Source organism: Physeter macrocephalus, chromosome 17 (genome assembly GCF_002837175.3).
Source record: "Physeter macrocephalus isolate SW-GA chromosome 17, ASM283717v5, whole genome shotgun sequence".
NCBI lineage: Eukaryota > Metazoa > Chordata > Mammalia > Artiodactyla > Physeteridae > Physeter > Physeter macrocephalus.
The window spans coordinates 21,065,420-21,084,194 of NC_041230.1; the positions used below are offsets into that span (position 1 = coordinate 21,065,420).

At 38.1% G+C, this 18,775-nt stretch overlaps 1 protein-coding gene across 2 annotated transcripts in view; it reads left to right on the forward strand.

The window, feature by feature from the left end:
- Positions 1-18,775, forward strand: part of LONP2 (lon peptidase 2, peroxisomal) — a 104,186-nt gene that overhangs the window by 19,243 nt on the left and 66,168 nt on the right. For both annotated transcript variants that reach the window (XM_007105702.4, XM_007105703.4), the window contains 2 exons: positions 3,356-3,614; positions 12,403-12,544. In XM_007105702.4, coding sequence (XP_007105764.1) covers positions 3,356-3,614; positions 12,403-12,544 — 401 coding nt within the window. The remainder of the gene's footprint in view (positions 1-3,355; positions 3,615-12,402; positions 12,545-18,775) is intronic.

The window sequence follows — 18,775 nt, forward strand, 5'->3', positions numbered from 1 at the left end:
GGACATGTGGGTTGTTTCTAGGTTTTTGGCAACTGTATATAAAGCTGCTATGAACTATGTTGGTAAATTTATTTCTTAATTTATTTCATGTTTACATTCATGACAGAATATTGCCTTCTAGTTGACGGTGTTTTACCAAACAAACTGAAGCTGAATTTCTTGGTTTAATTCTTAATTCAGAATTTTCTAGAAATGCTGTAGTAAGATGAATGCAGGGGAGCATACATTCCCATTGAATTAGCCCCTAGTCACTTGGACAGTTTGAGTTCTGATGTCTGTCTGGATCTAGCTGGGCTGTTAGGAAATACATTTTGGTTCAGATAGTCTTCGGTTAACTCCTCACTCTCCAGTGCCTACTTTTAAGTGAAGTGGTCCTATTCTGTGAGATTTGGAGAGGGTCCTGCTCCCTGTTAGTTTAGACCTGGGAAAGAAAGTTACATTTAAACTTTACATGTTTAACTGCTCTGATTTCATTTCATCTGCGTGAAATGAAACATATTCCATTTTGGTGTGTGTTTGATAGGTATTTATTTGAGTCATTGATGGGAGTGGTGGTAATTTCCAAACCCTGTTATTTTCTCTTTTGACAGTAGGGCTAGTGCACAATGTTGAAGCAGCACATCTAGGCAACTTGGTAACACTAAGGGTCTTGTTTTGAAATTTTGGTGTTCTTTTGGTAATGTTTTTCTGTGCTTCAGGATTTATTTTAACTAATGACTTAAGAGAAATGCAGGGTGTATGTAGTATAATGGCCTGAGAATATTAAAATTGCAGGTTTTATTATTTGCTATTAGTAGCCTAGTAAAGCGCTCTTGGCTTCCTCCCCTCCCCACTTGTCCTATTTGTAAAGTGAAATTAATTAGTAACTAGGAATTTTTGTCAGGTTCATACAATGTAATTGTGGAGAGTTGAGGGCAAAATGTTTATTTGAATGCAGAGTGCTAGCTCCCATTCTTCACTGAAATAACCAAGAAAATATGAAAATAAGGCAAAGCTTTTTTTTTTTTTCTTTACAACTCAGAGAGTTTCTACTGGATGTGGTCAGCATTAGAGATACATAGCACTCGTACCCATCACGAAAACACTTCTCATTGTTTATCATTTCAGTGGAGAACTGAAGATGGGTAAATTGTGGTATAGAAGTAGTCATGTTGAGCTTCTAAACCAGTACTATATAGACTTAGGTCTAAATAGTTATGAGTAAGATCATAAAACTGTGAAAATGTCTTTAATAATTCTTGAAAAGGGAAGCTTACCTAAGTAGAGATTATCAAAAGCAGAAAGGGAAGCAGAGAGGAACGAGTTGGAGGAAATAAGTTTGTTTATTTTCCATCTTGAATGGAGGGAGCCAGTAGATACCGTTTCAATCTTCTAATTGTAAATAGAGAAATATATGTTCATGTAAGTTTTAAATTTTTTATGTTTAACCACAAGTATTATTCATAATAGGAAACATACATTCTGAATCATTAAAAAGAATATTCAGAAAAGATGCATCCTGTATAGAAAAGATATACAACAGTACGTAACATGGAAATTATCTTTCCTTAAAAGTTTGAAAGAACTTTAAAAATTGTCTTTACGTGGCATATTAGAAGAAATTCCTTCACTGGTTTCATTTTTTTCTAAAGTACATAGAATTCTATTCTTAGTTTACTAAATGTTAATTAGGAATGGATGTTGCATACAACAAGTGCCTTTTTAGGTACAAAATGACATTTTGATGGAAAGTGTTTCTCCTTGGACATGATGATAAATAATTATGTTGATAACTGAATATTGAACCATCTTTGCATAACTAAAATAAATCCCACTGGGACTTGGTAGATTACTTTTTGAATAGATTTGATTTACAAGCATTTTAGTATTCAGAGCTATGCAAAATGGAATTGGTCTGAAGTGGTTTTTTTTTGTTTGTTTACTGTGGTAGGTTTTAGTGTCAGGCTTAGCATCATGAAACAGGAAACTTTCTATATTTCATTTATTCATATATTCATTGGCTGGCTTCTGAAGCCAGAAAAGGGAAAGAAATTTTATTCTTCCCTTTCCAAATCACTCAGCCAGGACTCTGACTAAAATGAATAGTACTATAATTAAATTACATACTTTACTGCTTACCTGGGTTTTTGTAGACTAGCTGGGGAACCAAACTACCATTTAAGGCATTTTTTTTTTTCTTGTAGGAAAAATGTATAACAGGTTCCAAATAACTGATTGAAAGAGTGGACTTGTGTGTGTTTTTCTCTCTTCCATTTTCTCCCTTCACTGTCAATATTGTGGCTGTGGATTATCCTCTAGCTGCCACCCAGCTGATGAATTCCTTTTGGCTTCCATGACCTAGTGTTGAATCTGTGATTATTTTAGATCCTGAAGCACATCAGTAAACCTTATGAAAGCTTGGCTCTAGAAAAAGGGCCTAGTTCATACATTTCTGGTGAGACTTTAATGGATAGAACTTAGGCAGTTCTTTATGTCTTAATTTTTTTTTGACCCAGCCCTTCTGTTTTAGAAGATTAGCTGAAGGAAATAATTACAGATATATGTGGAGATTTAGTTACAGGGATGTACAGTGAAGCATGCTTTATAACTATAAAGATTTGTCAATAACCTAAATGCTCATCAATAGAGAATTAGTTAAATGAGTGTGGATAATTAAATAATGGAATAATATGTACCCACTAAACTGTTACTGCACAATACATTTGACACTGAAAGATGTCTGTAATATATGAAGTGAAAAAACATTTTACAAAACTTGAAGACCCATATAATCTTAGTTTGAAAAATAGGTATGTAAGCGTGTGTGCACGCACACACACACACACACACACACACACTCTCTTTCTCTCTCTCTCTCACAGCCCACACACACAGAATCTGGAATAATACGTACTGAAGTGAAGGTAGTGATGTTCTCTAGGGGAGAAATGAAATTATGGGTGACTATTTCCTTCTTTTTTTATTAGTGTCATAGGGTTTTCTGGAATGAGCCTATATAACTAATTGTAATAAGAAAAAAACACTTAAAAAAAAGAACAAATGCCAGCACAAATAGAATATGTAGAAATTATGTCTCCATAGAAATAATGTGTATCTAGAAAATCATTCCAAATGAAATGAGTATTAACTCCTTGAGTTTTTAATTATGTAGTGTCTACTATTTCTGTAAGAACTAAATCGTTTTAAGCAAGAAAACCAAGTCTGGGTCTCCCTGAAGACTCATTTAGAAGAAACCAAGCCTGTTCTTATCACATCTTTTTTCAAAAAACTATTTTGACTCTTACCAGCCTGGAAAGGAGTTCTCCCATTGAAAAATTCCACATGCTCAGATTGTTTCTGTTGGGTTGCTTGACAGACCGTCTGGACATTCGAGCAGCTCGGATTCTTCTGGATAATGACCATTATGCCATGGAAAAATTGAAGAAAAGAGTGCTGGAGTACTTGGCTGTCAGACAGCTGAAAAACAACCTGAAGGGCCCCATTCTGTGCTTTGTCGGCCCTCCTGGCGTTGGTAAAACAAGCGTGGGAAGATCAGTGGCCAAGACTCTGGGCCGAGAGTTCCACAGGATCGCACTTGGAGGCGTGTGTGATCAGTCTGACATTCGAGGACATAGGTAGAATACTTCACTTGGTTTAATCTCTGATTTCCTTCCTTTTCATTTGTCTAGAGCCCCCCCCCCCCCAAAAAAGCCAAGGCATAATGTGTATCTTTTTCTTAAAGGGCTCTTTGTGTTACCTTGAATGGAAAGGACATTTATGGTACTTACCTGCTAGCCTAAAGCCTCTACCGTCAGGGTATACCCAAACTAACCTTGATGTCTGTGTGACGGTGGACCGGGGGGGTCTGTGCCTCAGCTTTCCTGGAATCTCATTTGAATGCAGTTATAAATTAGTTATAATTAAATATTATATTTTTATATTCATTTTGGCCCAATAGCATTTCATAAATAATGACCCATAACTTTTATAGTTTAAGAAATAAGTGCAATAGCAGGCAAGTAGGAGGAGATAAGAAATCTTTGATATCAAATTGATTATGTTTGCATTTTAAACTTTCTTTCAAGGAGGCTGGTTTGCAGTGTGAGTATGAGTAATAAGGAGAAAAGATAATTAAGGCTTTGCATTTTTGACACCCTTTCTATAAAAATGCATTAAACTGTAAGAACTGTGTCTCTGATTAATCTGACATTATTAGAATGAGATTTGCATGTTATGTTCATTGTTTTGTTCTCTGTGGCTCATATCAGAAGATGCTTTGGGAAAAATATGAACCTCTGTTTCATAGTTGCAAGTTGTGAGAAAACATACCTATAGCTTATGTGTTAAGGAACATTTAAAAATGTAGAACATTTAAAAATGTAGAAATTATGAACTGCTTAAAAGAATATGATGTTGTATACCTGAGACTAATATAATGTAATATGTCAATTATATCTCAGTTAAAACAATTTTTTTTAAAAAGGCATGTAACTTTGAGTAGAAAGTAATTAAACTGAAGATAAAACGTCCAACCTCAAGATCATAAACTCGATCTTAAAGTTGTAAAAGCATTGCAGATTATAAGTGGGGGCTTTGGCAGGCATGCCAGTGCAAGCAGTGAACAACTGCCATTGGCCAAGGGTAATTTAAATGCAAGTTTACAGTTTGGTGAATATGGATTAAACTTGTATTGTGGGGAAAAGAAAAGAATACGATGCTTTTATAACGTCTTATTTTCCATTTGCCTTATTCATGGGATCCTTAGACAGGGATGGGAAACTATTTCAGAAACTTTTTCATGAAAAATGGTTCTTTTTATTCTTTTATTTGCTTGTTTACAATTCTTACGCATTGAAGAAAAAGCGTTCCAAGATTTTAGTAAATAAGCAATGAGAACTGCAAATTAGGTGAGGGAATTGATTTGGGTCAGTCTTTCTGGCAATTTCAAATCATGTTTTTGTTGCCTAGACTTTCTTATTCTCACATGTGCCACTAGAGGCTGTAGTTTGCTTTTGTAAAGAAATTGGCATCGTGGACCAATCCTGGAGAAGCTAGATCTAGAGCCTAAATCTTCTGATTCATGCTACAGAGCTTTAGGGAGGTGTTCTCCATGCAAGAGACTTGATTCCTGCACTCAGAGTTGTCTTAGTTTATTTCTTCCTTTTATGATCTGTGGCACAGTATTGTGTGATATTTGATGGAATTTAGAGAGTGAGTTTGTGGAGTCACTGTCATGTGAAATTAATGTCATGGGCACATGACATGTAGGTATTTGTCCTTATTTCTGTCTACATTGGTATTGATTATTCAGTAAGACTTGGAGAGTGGTTAGTGCCCAGCACACACTGAGCATTCACTAAAAATTAGCTTTCATTATTATTTTAATTCTCAGTTCTCAGGAGGACAAGTTTAGATTTATAAGCTTCAATATGACTTTTTATAAAATTCAATCTGATTCTTAAATTGTACCTAAAATATCCTGTTTTGGGCATTATTATTTAATTTATGTGGCAGAATTGTGGAAAATGTATTTTTATGATGCCTGTTGGTAGGCAGTGTGTAATGTCATAATCCCCACACCACTTCCTATGAGCATTGTTGGGTTTAAACAGATCTCTGTTTTCAATCTTTACTGAAACTGATAGACCTAAAATTTGTTCTCTTTTTTCAAGCGAGTATCCTTTCGTGTGTGTGACTGTTGTTAAGAGGATTGAACCTAAAGAAAATGAGAATTTATTTTCTTTATGAGTCTTTTGTGAAAGGAGCTTGTGTATTTGCCTAAAGTATGTGTAAATATAAGCTTTTTAGAAATGTGTGGTGCGAATTGAGGTTATGATTGTTGCCAAATAGAAGGTGTGAGGGTTTGTCTATGACTCATTCTCCTAAGCCTGATTTTTGATACACCTTGCTGGTAAGCATGTACTCACTAGCCATCCCTGTACCAGATGTTTCACTAAACACTATAGCAATCTGCCCTTGTGCTATTGGGGACTTATTACCCAGCTGCCCACTAAGTTATCAAAGCCTGGTGAAAATTTCTGTTTGAAAACCTGTTTGGAAGCAGGTGGAGCTTGGGGTGTGGTGGTTAAGGGGAGGGGGTTGAGAGAAGAGTATGCGCTTGTGTCAGAGTTGCCGGTTGGAGGAGGTGATAGGAGGGGAGAGAACAGCAGAGGATTATAGCATAGCCACGGGGTGGAGTGTGTGGGCATTTGGGAACACCCAGGTCTTGGCATTTAAGTACCGGTCACATGCTCACAAGTAGAGTTCATGCAGAGTTTTGTTTTTCCGCAGCCTGTGAGTAGGCACCACTGTTCTGCAGCCGTAAAATAGCCAAGGAAAAACAGAGCTGCATTCTGTTACCTTCCTTGCTTATTCTCTTGATTCTGTCACTCACTTTCCCCATTTTCCCACGCATGGAGCTCCAGCCTTTTGGTAGAAGTACCTGTTTATGTGGAGGAAGGTGCTAATAAGTTAGGAATTTATTTTAAAAACAACCTGCGATATGTCTTTTAGAGTTAAAATGATAATGAGTTGAAAGATGGGGAAGAAAAAAAATGACTTGGTTTACATTTAAATCTTAAACTGGGAAAATATAGTGATCTGACTAAATATTGGCCCATTGTTTTGGTTAATATTATTTTGAGTGGATTAGAGGAAGAATAGTCATGTTTATGCTCCATATGAACTAACGCATTTTTTTCAATTTAACATTTCTCATTATCTCCATTGGGATTTTTCTGTCTACTTTTATAAGCCATAGAATCTCTGTTCCCATCTATCAGTTTTTACGACTTAACATTTTTATATTTAAATATTACATTTAAATAATTTTAATCAGTTCATAGACATTAAGTATAAAGTGACTTCTTTTAGGATGAAGTTTTATGAGATCATGTTTCTATAACGATCTTTTTTCATTAGCCGTTGTTCCTCAGTGAAATATACTACTGTTGTGATATTTCTCAAGTTATTGTTGAGAGTAACTGGAAGTCACTGACCAGCTGTTTGTTCAGATGATAAAGTTCTATCGTTGTAAGGAATCCTTGGCTCAATTCTTAAACAAGATGAGAAGAAAAATGAACTTTTCTTTCCACATTCATAAATTTTCATATGTAACCTGAAATAATGATGTTTTAAATAAATTTGCTGTTTCATTATTAGTCTCTACAAGGGAAGAATACCTGAAGCAGCAAGCCTTTAAAATATTTTTAGCACGGTATGCCAGACATGTTACGGTTTGCTCACGAGCCTCCTTTATAACCTATATTTGTATGCAGCTCTTCCTTGCCTCCGAAAAACTTTCAGGTTATCTTGAGGCCCCAGCCCAAGGCTTCCTCCATTAAGATAAGTGCAGTCAGTGATGATCCTACTCTCCTCTGAACTGACTACTTACTGTCTGTTGTGCTCCTCAGTGATCAAATAATACAGGCCTCTGACATTTCTAATATATTCCTATAGAGGTGAAACATAGATATATTAAAAGTAGGAGCTCTGTAGGGTAGGCGTTTTCACGTGTCTTATACTCCTCTGTATCAGTCTGTGCTGCCAAGCACAGTGCCAAACGTGGTCAAGTGCTCTCTAAGTGCTGTGTGAGTTCAAGTAGGATTAAAACATGTTGGAAGTCACGCAATCCTTTAGATGAGCACATCCATGCAAATGATTTAGGAACGACTGCTGTAAGAACAATTTGATTTGTTTAGACATGCTATATTAAAGACTACTTTTAGTTCCTGAAAGATTGTTTTTCTGTTTTAAAAAGAAATCATTAGGATCTCTTTTAGGTTTATTACTTTTGCCAACTTGAGATATATATATATACACCCTTGGTAGAAAATTAGAAAAATAAAAGGAAAAAAATCCTCATGGGCTTCCCTGGTGGCACAGTGGTTGAGAGTCCGCCTGCCGATGCAGGGGACGCGGGTTCGTGCCCCAGTCCGGGAAGATCCCGCATGCCGCGGAGCCTGCACGTCCGGAGCCTGTGCTCCGCAACGGGAGAGGCCACAGCAGTGAGAGGCCCGCGTACCGCCAAAAAAAAAAAAAAAAAAAACCTCGTGTTTTTCTACCATACAAAGGTAATCAATCACCTTTAACATTTTATTTCCTGCCCAACTTTTCATTGGGCAGCTTTTGCCATTTTTTTTAAAGCAACAGAATTATCCTACCCTTTCCACTTAACATTATAACATAAACTTTTTATATTACAAATTTTTTATAAATATCACTTTAATAGTTTGTGTTATAGTCCATAAGAGCTCCTTAATTGGATAGGCATGAAAAAATTGATGGTAAATGCCTGCTTTTCTACCTCCACGTACTGGAAAAGAGGTGAGTAAAACACCCCTTATTCCTGACTTTTATCCTGATATCCTTGGCAGTGACAGAATGACCAGCTTCTTGGATTACATTAGATTTGAATATATCTAGGGATGATGCAGAGTAGTAAAATAGTTGATTACCATGGAGCTGTAAATAGATGATATTGTAATTTTGTGTAGTTTTTTGAAGTATAACACAGACTAGTTTTTGGAAAATAAAAAATGCTGATCTCGTAAATTAAAATTTGAACTATGTAGACACTTTTGTTTTTGTGTATCTTATACACTAGTTGAATTGTCCTGATAAACCTGTGAACTGCCTGTAATAATTATACCTATGAATCCATCTGTTTTTTAGTTCACTTGTGTACTTTAAGAAAAACTCCTAGGTAGTTATGTATTCAGGCTGAATAATAAGTAATTAAAATGATACATTCTTTGCAAACTTTCCTATATTGTGCTATATTGCTTCTAGATGTTGTATCACAAGGAAGAACATAGAGAAGACAGTATTTTGCCCTCAAAAAAGTTATAGTTTGTAAAAGAATACTAGTTTCATTTATTTCCTACTTAATGTAGTTTCTCAGTAGGATATTTTGGTATGCTAATTTGTTTTTTTAAATGTTTGTGTTTGTTTAGTGATGTTGAAAGAGGACATTTTCATTTGTGTGTTGCTACATTTTTCACCGTCTGATTCATATTCCAAAGGTTTATTCAGAGTTTGTTCGGTAACTTCAGTTAGTGAATTGCCTGTTACGCATACCTTGTGGCAAAAGACAAGCACATTATAGATATTTTCAGTAGCTTACAGGCTCTGATAATAGTTGTCTTGGTTTGACATCTAGACTAGTGGTATACATTTGAGGATGTCACCTGTGATTAAGGAACTCTAGGGGCATTGAGCACGCTTGGTGCTGTTGTAACTGAGCAAAGGGCTGGTGTGCTCACAGCACAGAAAGCCAAACTCTGACAGTGGGTTTGTAGCAAAGGAAGGGTTTATTGCAGGGCGCCAAGCAAACGCGTGGGAGACAAACCCCACATCCAATTCCAGTTGATCTTTGAATGAGGGGTTTTTTTAAAGGCAAAGAACAAAAAGGCTGGGGTTAATTATCATCTTGTGACATTTCCTAATCATAGTTTCAGGAGTCAGGATGTCTCTGGTTTACAATTCTCTGGCCAAGTAATCCGTGGCTCATCTTGCCCTGGAGAAATAACCTGAGTTTGTATGTTAATGATAAGATCTATAACAGTGATTTCAGTACATTAACAATGTTACTGGCAACAGCAATTTCAGTCATCTGACTCTGGTTGACCAGTGTTGGCAAGATTGAGGTCAGAGGGAATAAGAAAAGGAGTAAAGTTTTGGATAGAGAGATTAATCATAAACTCGGTTAGAGAACTTGGTTTGGGGGGCTTGGTTTCACTATGAAAAGACATTTGTGAGAGTTGCTTCTGGAACTTACCTGGTGGCGCAGTAGTTAAGAATCTGTCTGCCAATGCAGGGGACACGGGTTCGAGCCCTGGTCTGGGAAGATCCCACATGCCGCAGAGCAACTAAGCCCATGCGCTACAACTACTGAGCTACTGAAACCCGCGCGCCTAGAGCCCATGCTCCGCAACAAGAGAAGCCATCGCAATGAGAAGCCCGCGCGCTGCAACGCCGCACGTGCAGCAACGAAGATCCAATGCAGCCAAAAAAAAAAAAAAAAAAAAAATTTTTTAAAAAAGAAAAAAAAAAAGAAAAAAAGAGTTGTTTCCATGAGACAGAGATTGAAATGGGACCCAAATTTAGGTGTACTGATTTCTGCTTTTGTATTTTTTCTAGGAAATTAGAAGTTGACTTTAAGTAGCTATTACTAATAACAATTACAATTAACATCTTTTGAAAACTTACCATGTGCCACGTACTGTGCTTTGTGCTTTACTTATTATGTTCTCTCGTGATCTTATATAATCCATCAGGTTGGCACTGTTATTATCCCCATTTTAGCAGATGAGGAAACTGAGGCTTGGGTTATGTTATTTATGCAAAGCAGTACTCAGAGACTTATATGACCTTAACAATGGTGATAGAAAGATACTTTGGGTGCTATCATTGTTGATCTGTTGTCCTTAAACAAATAGGAGAAACAAACTTTTGTGTGGGGAACAATCTTACAACTCTATATGCAGCATCTAATCTGATTTAGACCCACTTTCTGTCATCAGAATGCTCACTGGCTCTTTAGAGGAGGCGATATGCTTGGTACCCATGGATAAAACCTAGGTTGTAAGTATGAATCAGGCAAATTGTAGGGCCAGTAAATGTTGCAGACATTACATTATTGGAAAGATCACTTTGTGAGGGGTGGTCAGGAAAAGTTTGGTAGAATTTCTGGGATTTACCTAGGTGGGAAGAATATTAAGGGCAGAAAGGCACCATATTAACAAAGGTAAAAAAGCTTAAGGGCTATTAATAGGACCTTTATTGTGGATGAAGCAAGAGCATAAGGGCAGCAAGTTAGGAAAGCTGGTGGGGACTGGATTGTGAAGAGCCTTCAATTCCAGACAAAGGAATTTGGACCTTATTCTCTAGGTTCTGGGAAGCAGTAGAAAGTTTAGGAGGAGTTGTTTGTATACTGTGACTAGTACCTAGATTTCTGCTGCTTCTTTAGAAAGGGCAGCTGCCTAGAATATTATTTTCTCTCCATGACTTTAGGTCTAGAATTGCAAGTACCTGTTTTTGAAATCTGCCTGTCAAAAGCAGTAAGGAAAAAGAAATTAATGTGCAAGAAATGACCCTTAGAGGCTTTGAGGTTTTTTTTGTTTTGTTTTTAATTTCCCTTCCCTACTTATTCACAGAAGGCTGACAAATCTGTAAGTTCTCTAGAGAGAGAATTTAAGAGAATTTATTAATCGTGAGTCTTGTCGTTCCTATATCCTGTTCTGAAATCTTGAAATGTGCTAACTCCTTATTATAACTGGACAGTGTTTACTGTATCTGGTTCCAGGGCCTGGATCACTCCCCAAGATGAAAGGCATTCCCACGATATTTTTAAGGCTTTCTTGTCTTTTCAAAGGTCACTATTTACTCTGTCCTACTTTATACCAGTCATGTGGCAGAACTGCTCCGTGAGCTGGCTTTGTGCAGATCATGAGATACGGCCGCTGTTCCACTTGCCCTTGGTTTGTTTCTTGCAGGCATTCACCCTTGTATGCCTCTTCACAAACAGCATTTGATTTACTCATGGCTTAGGCAGCGAGGTTGTAACTAAAATTAGTAAACTGCTGCTTAAAATAAAGTTTTTGCTGGCTTTGTAAAAAAGGCACTTTTTTCAGTTTGACAAGCATTTTAATTTCATGTCATTGTACATTTGTCAATTATGTAGATGATTCTTGTTCAGATATGTTAAAGCAGCCTCTAACATTTGAATGCATGACATAATGTCTGGCTGAGCTTGGTTATGCCAATCAGTGTATATAGGATGAACACAGTTTTATTCAAAAGGCCAGAATTAATGGAACTTTGATATAGTGTTGGCCCCAGATCCTCTTACTACAGTGAATAACAAATTATTCCCTCTGAAAATAAAAAAGTTGGAATTTTTCTTTCTTTTTTTGGGGAGAGGCCTACATTTTGAGTGGTCCTTTGAACCAATTCTGATTTCCTTTATGAAGATGGTGATGTTTTAGCTAGCTCTGGGTCAGCCATTTCAGTCTGTAAGAAGGTAGTTATGTTGGGGTTTGGTAAGTGCCAGGGAGGTACCCAGAAAAACTATGAAAAATATGGGAATTAAATTCATAGGGCTCTTTGGATGTTTTAGAATCTCAAAGAGTAAGAATCATAACTGTGATTTAAGTGTAATTTTTTTCAGTTTCACTAAGTGGCAAAAATTAGATACAGTGCTTCTAATATCATGGGTAATTTACAGCCAGAATTCAATAGAAAATAAGATAAGAATTGAATCTAGTAACTCTTTGATGTGTCACAGGGCTTTTAAAATTTATAGTATCTCTTTGCTATATTCCTGTGATAACTAAATGACTGTTTCCCAGTCCAGAGTTTTGATTTCTAAGTGATACTGCTCTGCCATCTCCCTGTTGCTAATCTACTGCTCACCTTCTGCAGGCGCACCTATGTTGGCAGCATGCCTGGCCGGATAATCAATGGCTTGAAGACTGTTGGGGTGAACAATCCAGTGTTCCTGTTAGATGAGGTGGACAAACTAGGAAAAAGTCTACAGGGTGATCCTGCAGCAGCTCTGCTTGAGGTAAGATTTAGAAAATTCCCTGTCTGTAATCACACTGGAAGAGTATGGGTGAGAGTAGATAGTCATATTTAGGGAACATATACGTTGATGTGGGTTTAGCCACGGGAAAAATACTTTGGTACAAACTCAAACCTGAAGCCATTTGATATTTAAATTAAAATGTCATAGAGATTTTCTTTTTTCTTTTTCTAATAATTCCCCTCATTTCTTTCTTTGTTTTTATCAAATAGTTTAATAAAAATTTTATGCATACTTATTGTTTAGAGACCAGTTGTTCTATAAGATTGTTACAAAAAACAGCAAGCACGTCTCCTCCCTGGGGTTCCTTATTTCCTCTTCTGCACTTTGATCCTCTGACTTATAGTTGATTAGTCCATTTTCTAGAGATCATGGCTGTATTGCTTTCTTGATTTTAGAGTTTTTGGCATTATAGATCCTTGCTTCCTTCTGCCCCTACTATATCATTTTTATATCCCCAATCTCCCAATATAAAATTTATCCTGATTTTGTTAAGTCGTTGTTGAGTGTTTACACTATTATAGTTGTATAAGTGCTTTTCACAGCTGAGCCATGTGGTGAACTATGATCACTTTTCTTTTTCTGTCCTTTTTGTTTTTCTGTGTTTTTAAAAATGTTTTTAGAGTTAATAATCATCTTGTTTCTTTTGTTCACTTTCACCACCTGTCTAATTTTCATTGGGAGACTTCCAGACACTTTGTGTTTTATTGGTTTTGTCTTCTCTAAGCCTCTAATCTGAACTGGTTGTTCCCACACTAGGCACAGAGCTGTGGTTCGAGGATCTCCCTTCACCTCCCCGCACATTGGGTTTCCTGTTTTCCGTATTCCATGTCTTCCTCTTTCTTGGTTTATTCTCTCATTGTCCTGGTGTTAGTCTCCCAGTAGCTTCCTGAGAAAGCTTGCATGTAAACGTTCTTCAACTTTGCATATCTGAAAATGTCTTTATGTTTCTCTCATACTTGATTGGTAGTTTGACTGGGTATAGAATTCCAGGTGGAAATAATTTTCCTGCAATATTTTAAAGCCATTTCTCCATTGTTTTCCAGTTTTCAGTGTTGCTATTGATGAGACTAAGCTGTTGTGGTCCTGTCTTTTGTGACTTGTTTTACTCTCTGAAAACTTTTCAGATCTCCTGTTTATCCCAGTGTTCTGAAAATTTACAATAATCTGCCATGGCATGGGTCTCTTTCCATTTTTGCTGATGCTTTGAAAGTTCTTTGTATTGGAAAATCCTGTCCTTTTATTTCTGTAAAATTTTCTTGAATCCTTTTGTTGATGATTTCTTCTCCATTTTTTGAGAACTCCTATTAATTTGATGTTAGATCTTTAATTTTCTTATCTCTCCTATTACTCATCGTTTTTTTGTTCTACTTTCTGTGAAGAGTTCCTCAGCTTTATCTTTTAATCCTTGTATGAGTTTGTCATTTCAAAGAACCCCTTTTTTTAACTTCTCTGCATGTTCTTTTTATACTACCTTGCTCTTGTTACATAGTTGTAAAGTGTCCCTTTGTCTCTGTGAGAAGAATACTAATAGATTAAAAAAATTTTTTTTCCTTTCTTTGCTCCAAAGCTGCATTTATCTATTTGTTATATATTTTTTCTGGTCTCTGTCTTTTTTTTTTTTTTTTTTTTTTTTGGTATGTGGGCCTCTCACTGTTGTGGCCTCTCCCGTTGCGGAGCACAGACTCTGGACGCGCAGGCTCATCAGCCATGGCTCACGGGCCCAGCCGCTCCGCAGCATGTGAGATCTTCCCGGACCTGGGCACGAACCCGTGTGCCCTGCATCAGCAGGTGGACTCTCAACCACTGCGCCACCAGGGAAGCCCTGTCTTTTATATTAGAGTCTTTCATTAGATGTCTGGCAGTTTTTGTGTGTTCATATTTAATAGTGAGGCATGAAAAAGCTGATGGGAAGCTATGAGCATATGAGAAGCGGCTTATTGATTACAATTTTCACAGTAGGGTCATCTGACTAATATATTTCATTGAGGAACCTTCTGTGTCAATAACTTTAGGTCTTTCTATTGAGGCTGGTCAGATTTCTCAGAGAAGACTCTTTAAGTCTCTTGGCTTAAGAATGAAGGCCTGGCTGCCAACATTCTAGGAACCAAGCATTCAGCATCCTGGATGTATGCATTCACCTGAACTGTTGTTTTCAGTATAGTATGTACTCCACTCAGCTGTGCCCAGTGTCACCTGCACAGGGAACCACTGCTTTATGTTCTTAAGAAAATCCCAGTACTTTGCTGGGATAGGGGAAGGGATCTGGCTTCTTAAATTTACTTTAACCAGTCCTCCTTGTTTTGCCACCTTTGCCCCCACTCTTTACCCTGGTTTAAGTAAAATATTATTAATATTCAAATTGATTTGTAAAACCGAGGGAAAACTTGCTTTGTAAAAGGTTTTTTTTCTTGTTTATTTCCTTGCTTTGAGTTCCCTCTGGCTTCCTGTTTTTCTCTTTTTGTAATCTTCTTAGAACAGGATGGACTGGGACATGTGTCTTATGAGCAGGGAGACCATACATTCTGTTTTGCATGGGACAGTCCCAGTTTATGCCTAATTATTAATTGCACTCTCTTTTAGTCTTAGAAGTGGGTCCTCTTCGGACAATAAAAAGTACAGTTACCCTACTTTAAAGGCCCCAGGGCTTGGAGATAAGAGTTTGATTTGGTTTGGTTTTGCTTGTTTTTATTTGAAGACAGTTCTCTTCTGGCTCAGTAACTGGTTTACTAATCAGTACTCTGTATGATAAAATAGTGAACATTATTTAAGATTTTAGTGGTTTCTTAGTTGTTAACTTTAGACTTGCAGTTTAATTTAATTGGGGCACTTTTCAGATAATCTGACAGATTCTCCTGTTAGACACTTACTGTTACCCTGTTGAAAAGAACTTAAGAGTAATTCCCTGATAGTTAGATTTCCCAACAGACTATCTGTAGGAGTCCTGAAACAAGTCCACCAAAGACAGCTTCACAAGTAGTAGGAGAAGATGATTAAGCCCCCTGTATGTTTGTTTGACTGTATATTTCAAATGTTCACCTAGTGCTTTGTGGTGATTCAGTAATATTTGTTGAATTGAATTGATGTTTGATAACAAGCAGCTGATATATTGATGTTTTCTTACCTGCCATAGAACTTGGTATTCACTCTTTTGGCAATTTCCAAACTAAAAGTACAAAAGCCTCAAACGATACCTCAAAGTAAATGCCACCCTGGGCCACATGCTTATCTCTGATGTTTAGTGACGAATAGCATCAGTTCCTTATAGACTGTGGTATCTGTGAAGCAGGACGTACATTTGGAAGAACCGAGTGTCTTGGTCCCTGACATCCTCCTTCTCCCCACCTGCCCAAATCCTGGGTAAAAACCTCTCATACCTCACAGGTTATTGAAGCAAATAAGAATATATGTAAAAGCACTCTGTAAACTGTAAAGCACTCTACAGATAATATTTTAATTTAATATCCACTGACATTTCTTTTGTGTCTGTTTTGAAAGCCACTTCAAAGTTTCCAATACCAGTAGATCCCCATGAATGAAAAAAAAAGAATAAATTCAATTACTCAACACCTTGTATTTAAAGTAGAATATTACTGAGAGTCTGGACTATTCAAGAGCATGTGTTTTTTATCTTTCCGTATAGAAAACCTACTTTTTCAAAATTGACTTTTAGACATTATTTATAAAATTTACTCATACAAGATTATTTTTATTTTACAGCTAATTTGTATTAAGAGAATACGTACTGGATATGAAGAACATAATAGTAGATATAGAGTGGTTACTCTGAATAAATTAAAAAATAAACTTGTTCTGCCTGTAGATTCTTCTTGCCTTCATATTACTCGTGAAGAATCTGCTGATTTCCTTGAGCTTCCATGGAGTTGTTGTCATATAAAATAGAATGTATTTCCAGCATAGAATGTATTTCCAGCATACTGTTGTCAGCATAGAAATATTTACTTAAAATTTAGATACCTCTTTTGAAAATTTATTGGAAGAATATAAAACTAGATCTAACTACTTGATAAACGTTGGTAGTAGAATTCAGGCAAGTCTGTTGTTGAATAGTGTTAAAATATTAGATGCAAGGAAAGTCCTTTTATGTAATTATTAGACTCAAAATTATGGAAGTTTTATCAGCTAGATTATCATATTTATAATTAATTCAAGATTCAGACTGTTTGTTAAATATAAGGGCATTTCTGAAATATACTTTTGTGTGAATGGGCAAATAAAATACATGGATACTATACCAGATTTTCTATATAGGCAATACTATTACAGTTCTAATATTAGAACTGCGCCACCAGGGAAGTCCAAACTTCTTTCTTTAAAACTGAAGTTGTTGGGGACTTCCCTGGTGGCGCAGTGGTTGGGAATCCACCTGCCAATGCAGGGGACATGGGTTCGAGCCCTGGTCTGGGAAGATCCCACATGGAGCGGAGCAGCTAAGCCCATGTACCACAACTACTAAGCCTGCGCTCTAGAGATCGCGAGCCACAGCTACTGAGCCCATGCACCACAGCTACTGAAGCCTGCGCTCTAGAGATCGCGAGCCGCAACTACTGAGCCCATGCACCACAGCTACTGAAGCCTGCATGCCTAGAGCCTGTGCTCCGCAACAAGAGAAGCCACCGCGATGAGAAGCCCGCACACTGCAACAAAGAGTAGCCCCCGCTCACGGCAACTACAGAAAGCACACACACAGCAACGATGACCCAACGCAGCCATAAATAAATAAATAAATAAATAAATAAATAAAATTTATTAAAAAACGAGAAAAACAACTGAAGTTCTTAATTGGAATTAGATCCAGTTGAGACCTTCAAGATGGCGGAGGAGTAAGGTGTGGAGTTCACCTTCCTCCCCACAAATACATCAGAAATACATCTACATGTGGAGCAACTCCTACAGAACACTTACTGAACACTGGCAGAAGACCTCAGACTTCCCAAAAGGCAAGAAACTCCCCACGTACCTGGGTAGGGCAAAAGAAAAAAGAAAAAACAAAGACAAAAGAATAGGGACAGGACCTGCACCTCTGGGAGGGAGCTGTGAAGGAGGAAAAGTTTCCACACAGTAGAAAGCCCCTTCACTGGTGGAGATGGGGGTTGGAGGCGGGGAGGCTTCGGAGCCATGGAGGAAAGTGCAGCAACGGGTGCAGAGGGCGAAGCAGAGAGATTCCCACACAGAGGATCGGTGCCGACTGGCACTCACCAGCCCGAGAGGCTTGTCTGCTCACCTGCTGGGGCGGGTGGGGGCTGGGAGCTGAGGCTCGGGCCTTGGAGGTCAGATCCCAGGGAGAGGACTGGGGTTGGCTGCGTGAACACAGCCTGAAGGGGTCTAGTGCGCCACAGCTAGCCAGGAGGGAGTCCAGGAAAAAGTCTGGAACTGTCTAAGAGGCAAGAGAACATTGTTTCGGGGTGCGTGAGGAGGGGATTCAGAGCACCGCCTAAACCAGCTCCAGAGACGAGCGCAAGCTGCGGCTATCAGCGCAGACACCAGAGACGGGCATGAGATGCTAAGCTTGCTACTGCAGCCACCAAGAAGCCTGTGTGCAAACACAGGTCACTATCCACACCTCCCCTCCCGGGAGCCTGTGCAGCCCACCACTGCCAGGGACAACGTCCCCGGGCGAACACACGGCACGCCTCAGGCTGTTGCAACATTGCACTGGCCTCGCCCCGCATTCCCTACCTGCACCGCCCCACCCCCGCCCCCACCCCAGCCTGAGTGAACCAGAACCCATGAATCAGCTGCTACTTTAACCCTGTCCTCTCTGAGCAAAGAACAGACACCCTCAGGTGACCTACATGCAGAGGCGGGGCCAAATCCAAAGCTGAACACCAGGATCTGTGCGAACAAAGAAGAGAAAGGGAAATCTCTCCCAGCAGCCTCAGGAGCAGTGGATTAAATCTCCACAATCAACTTGATGTACCCAGCATTTGTGGAATACCTGAATACACAACAAATCATCCCAAATGGAGGCAGTGGACTTCGGATCAACTGTAGACTTGGGGTTTGCTTTCTGCATCTAATTTGTTTTTGGTCTCATATTTATCTTAGCTTAGTATTTAGAGTTTAGTATCATTGGTAGATTTGTTTATTGATTTGGTTGCTCTCTTCTTTTTTTTTAAATATATAGATATATATATTTTTTCCCTTTTCTCTTTTTGTGAGTGTGTATGTGTATGCTTCTTTGTGTGATTT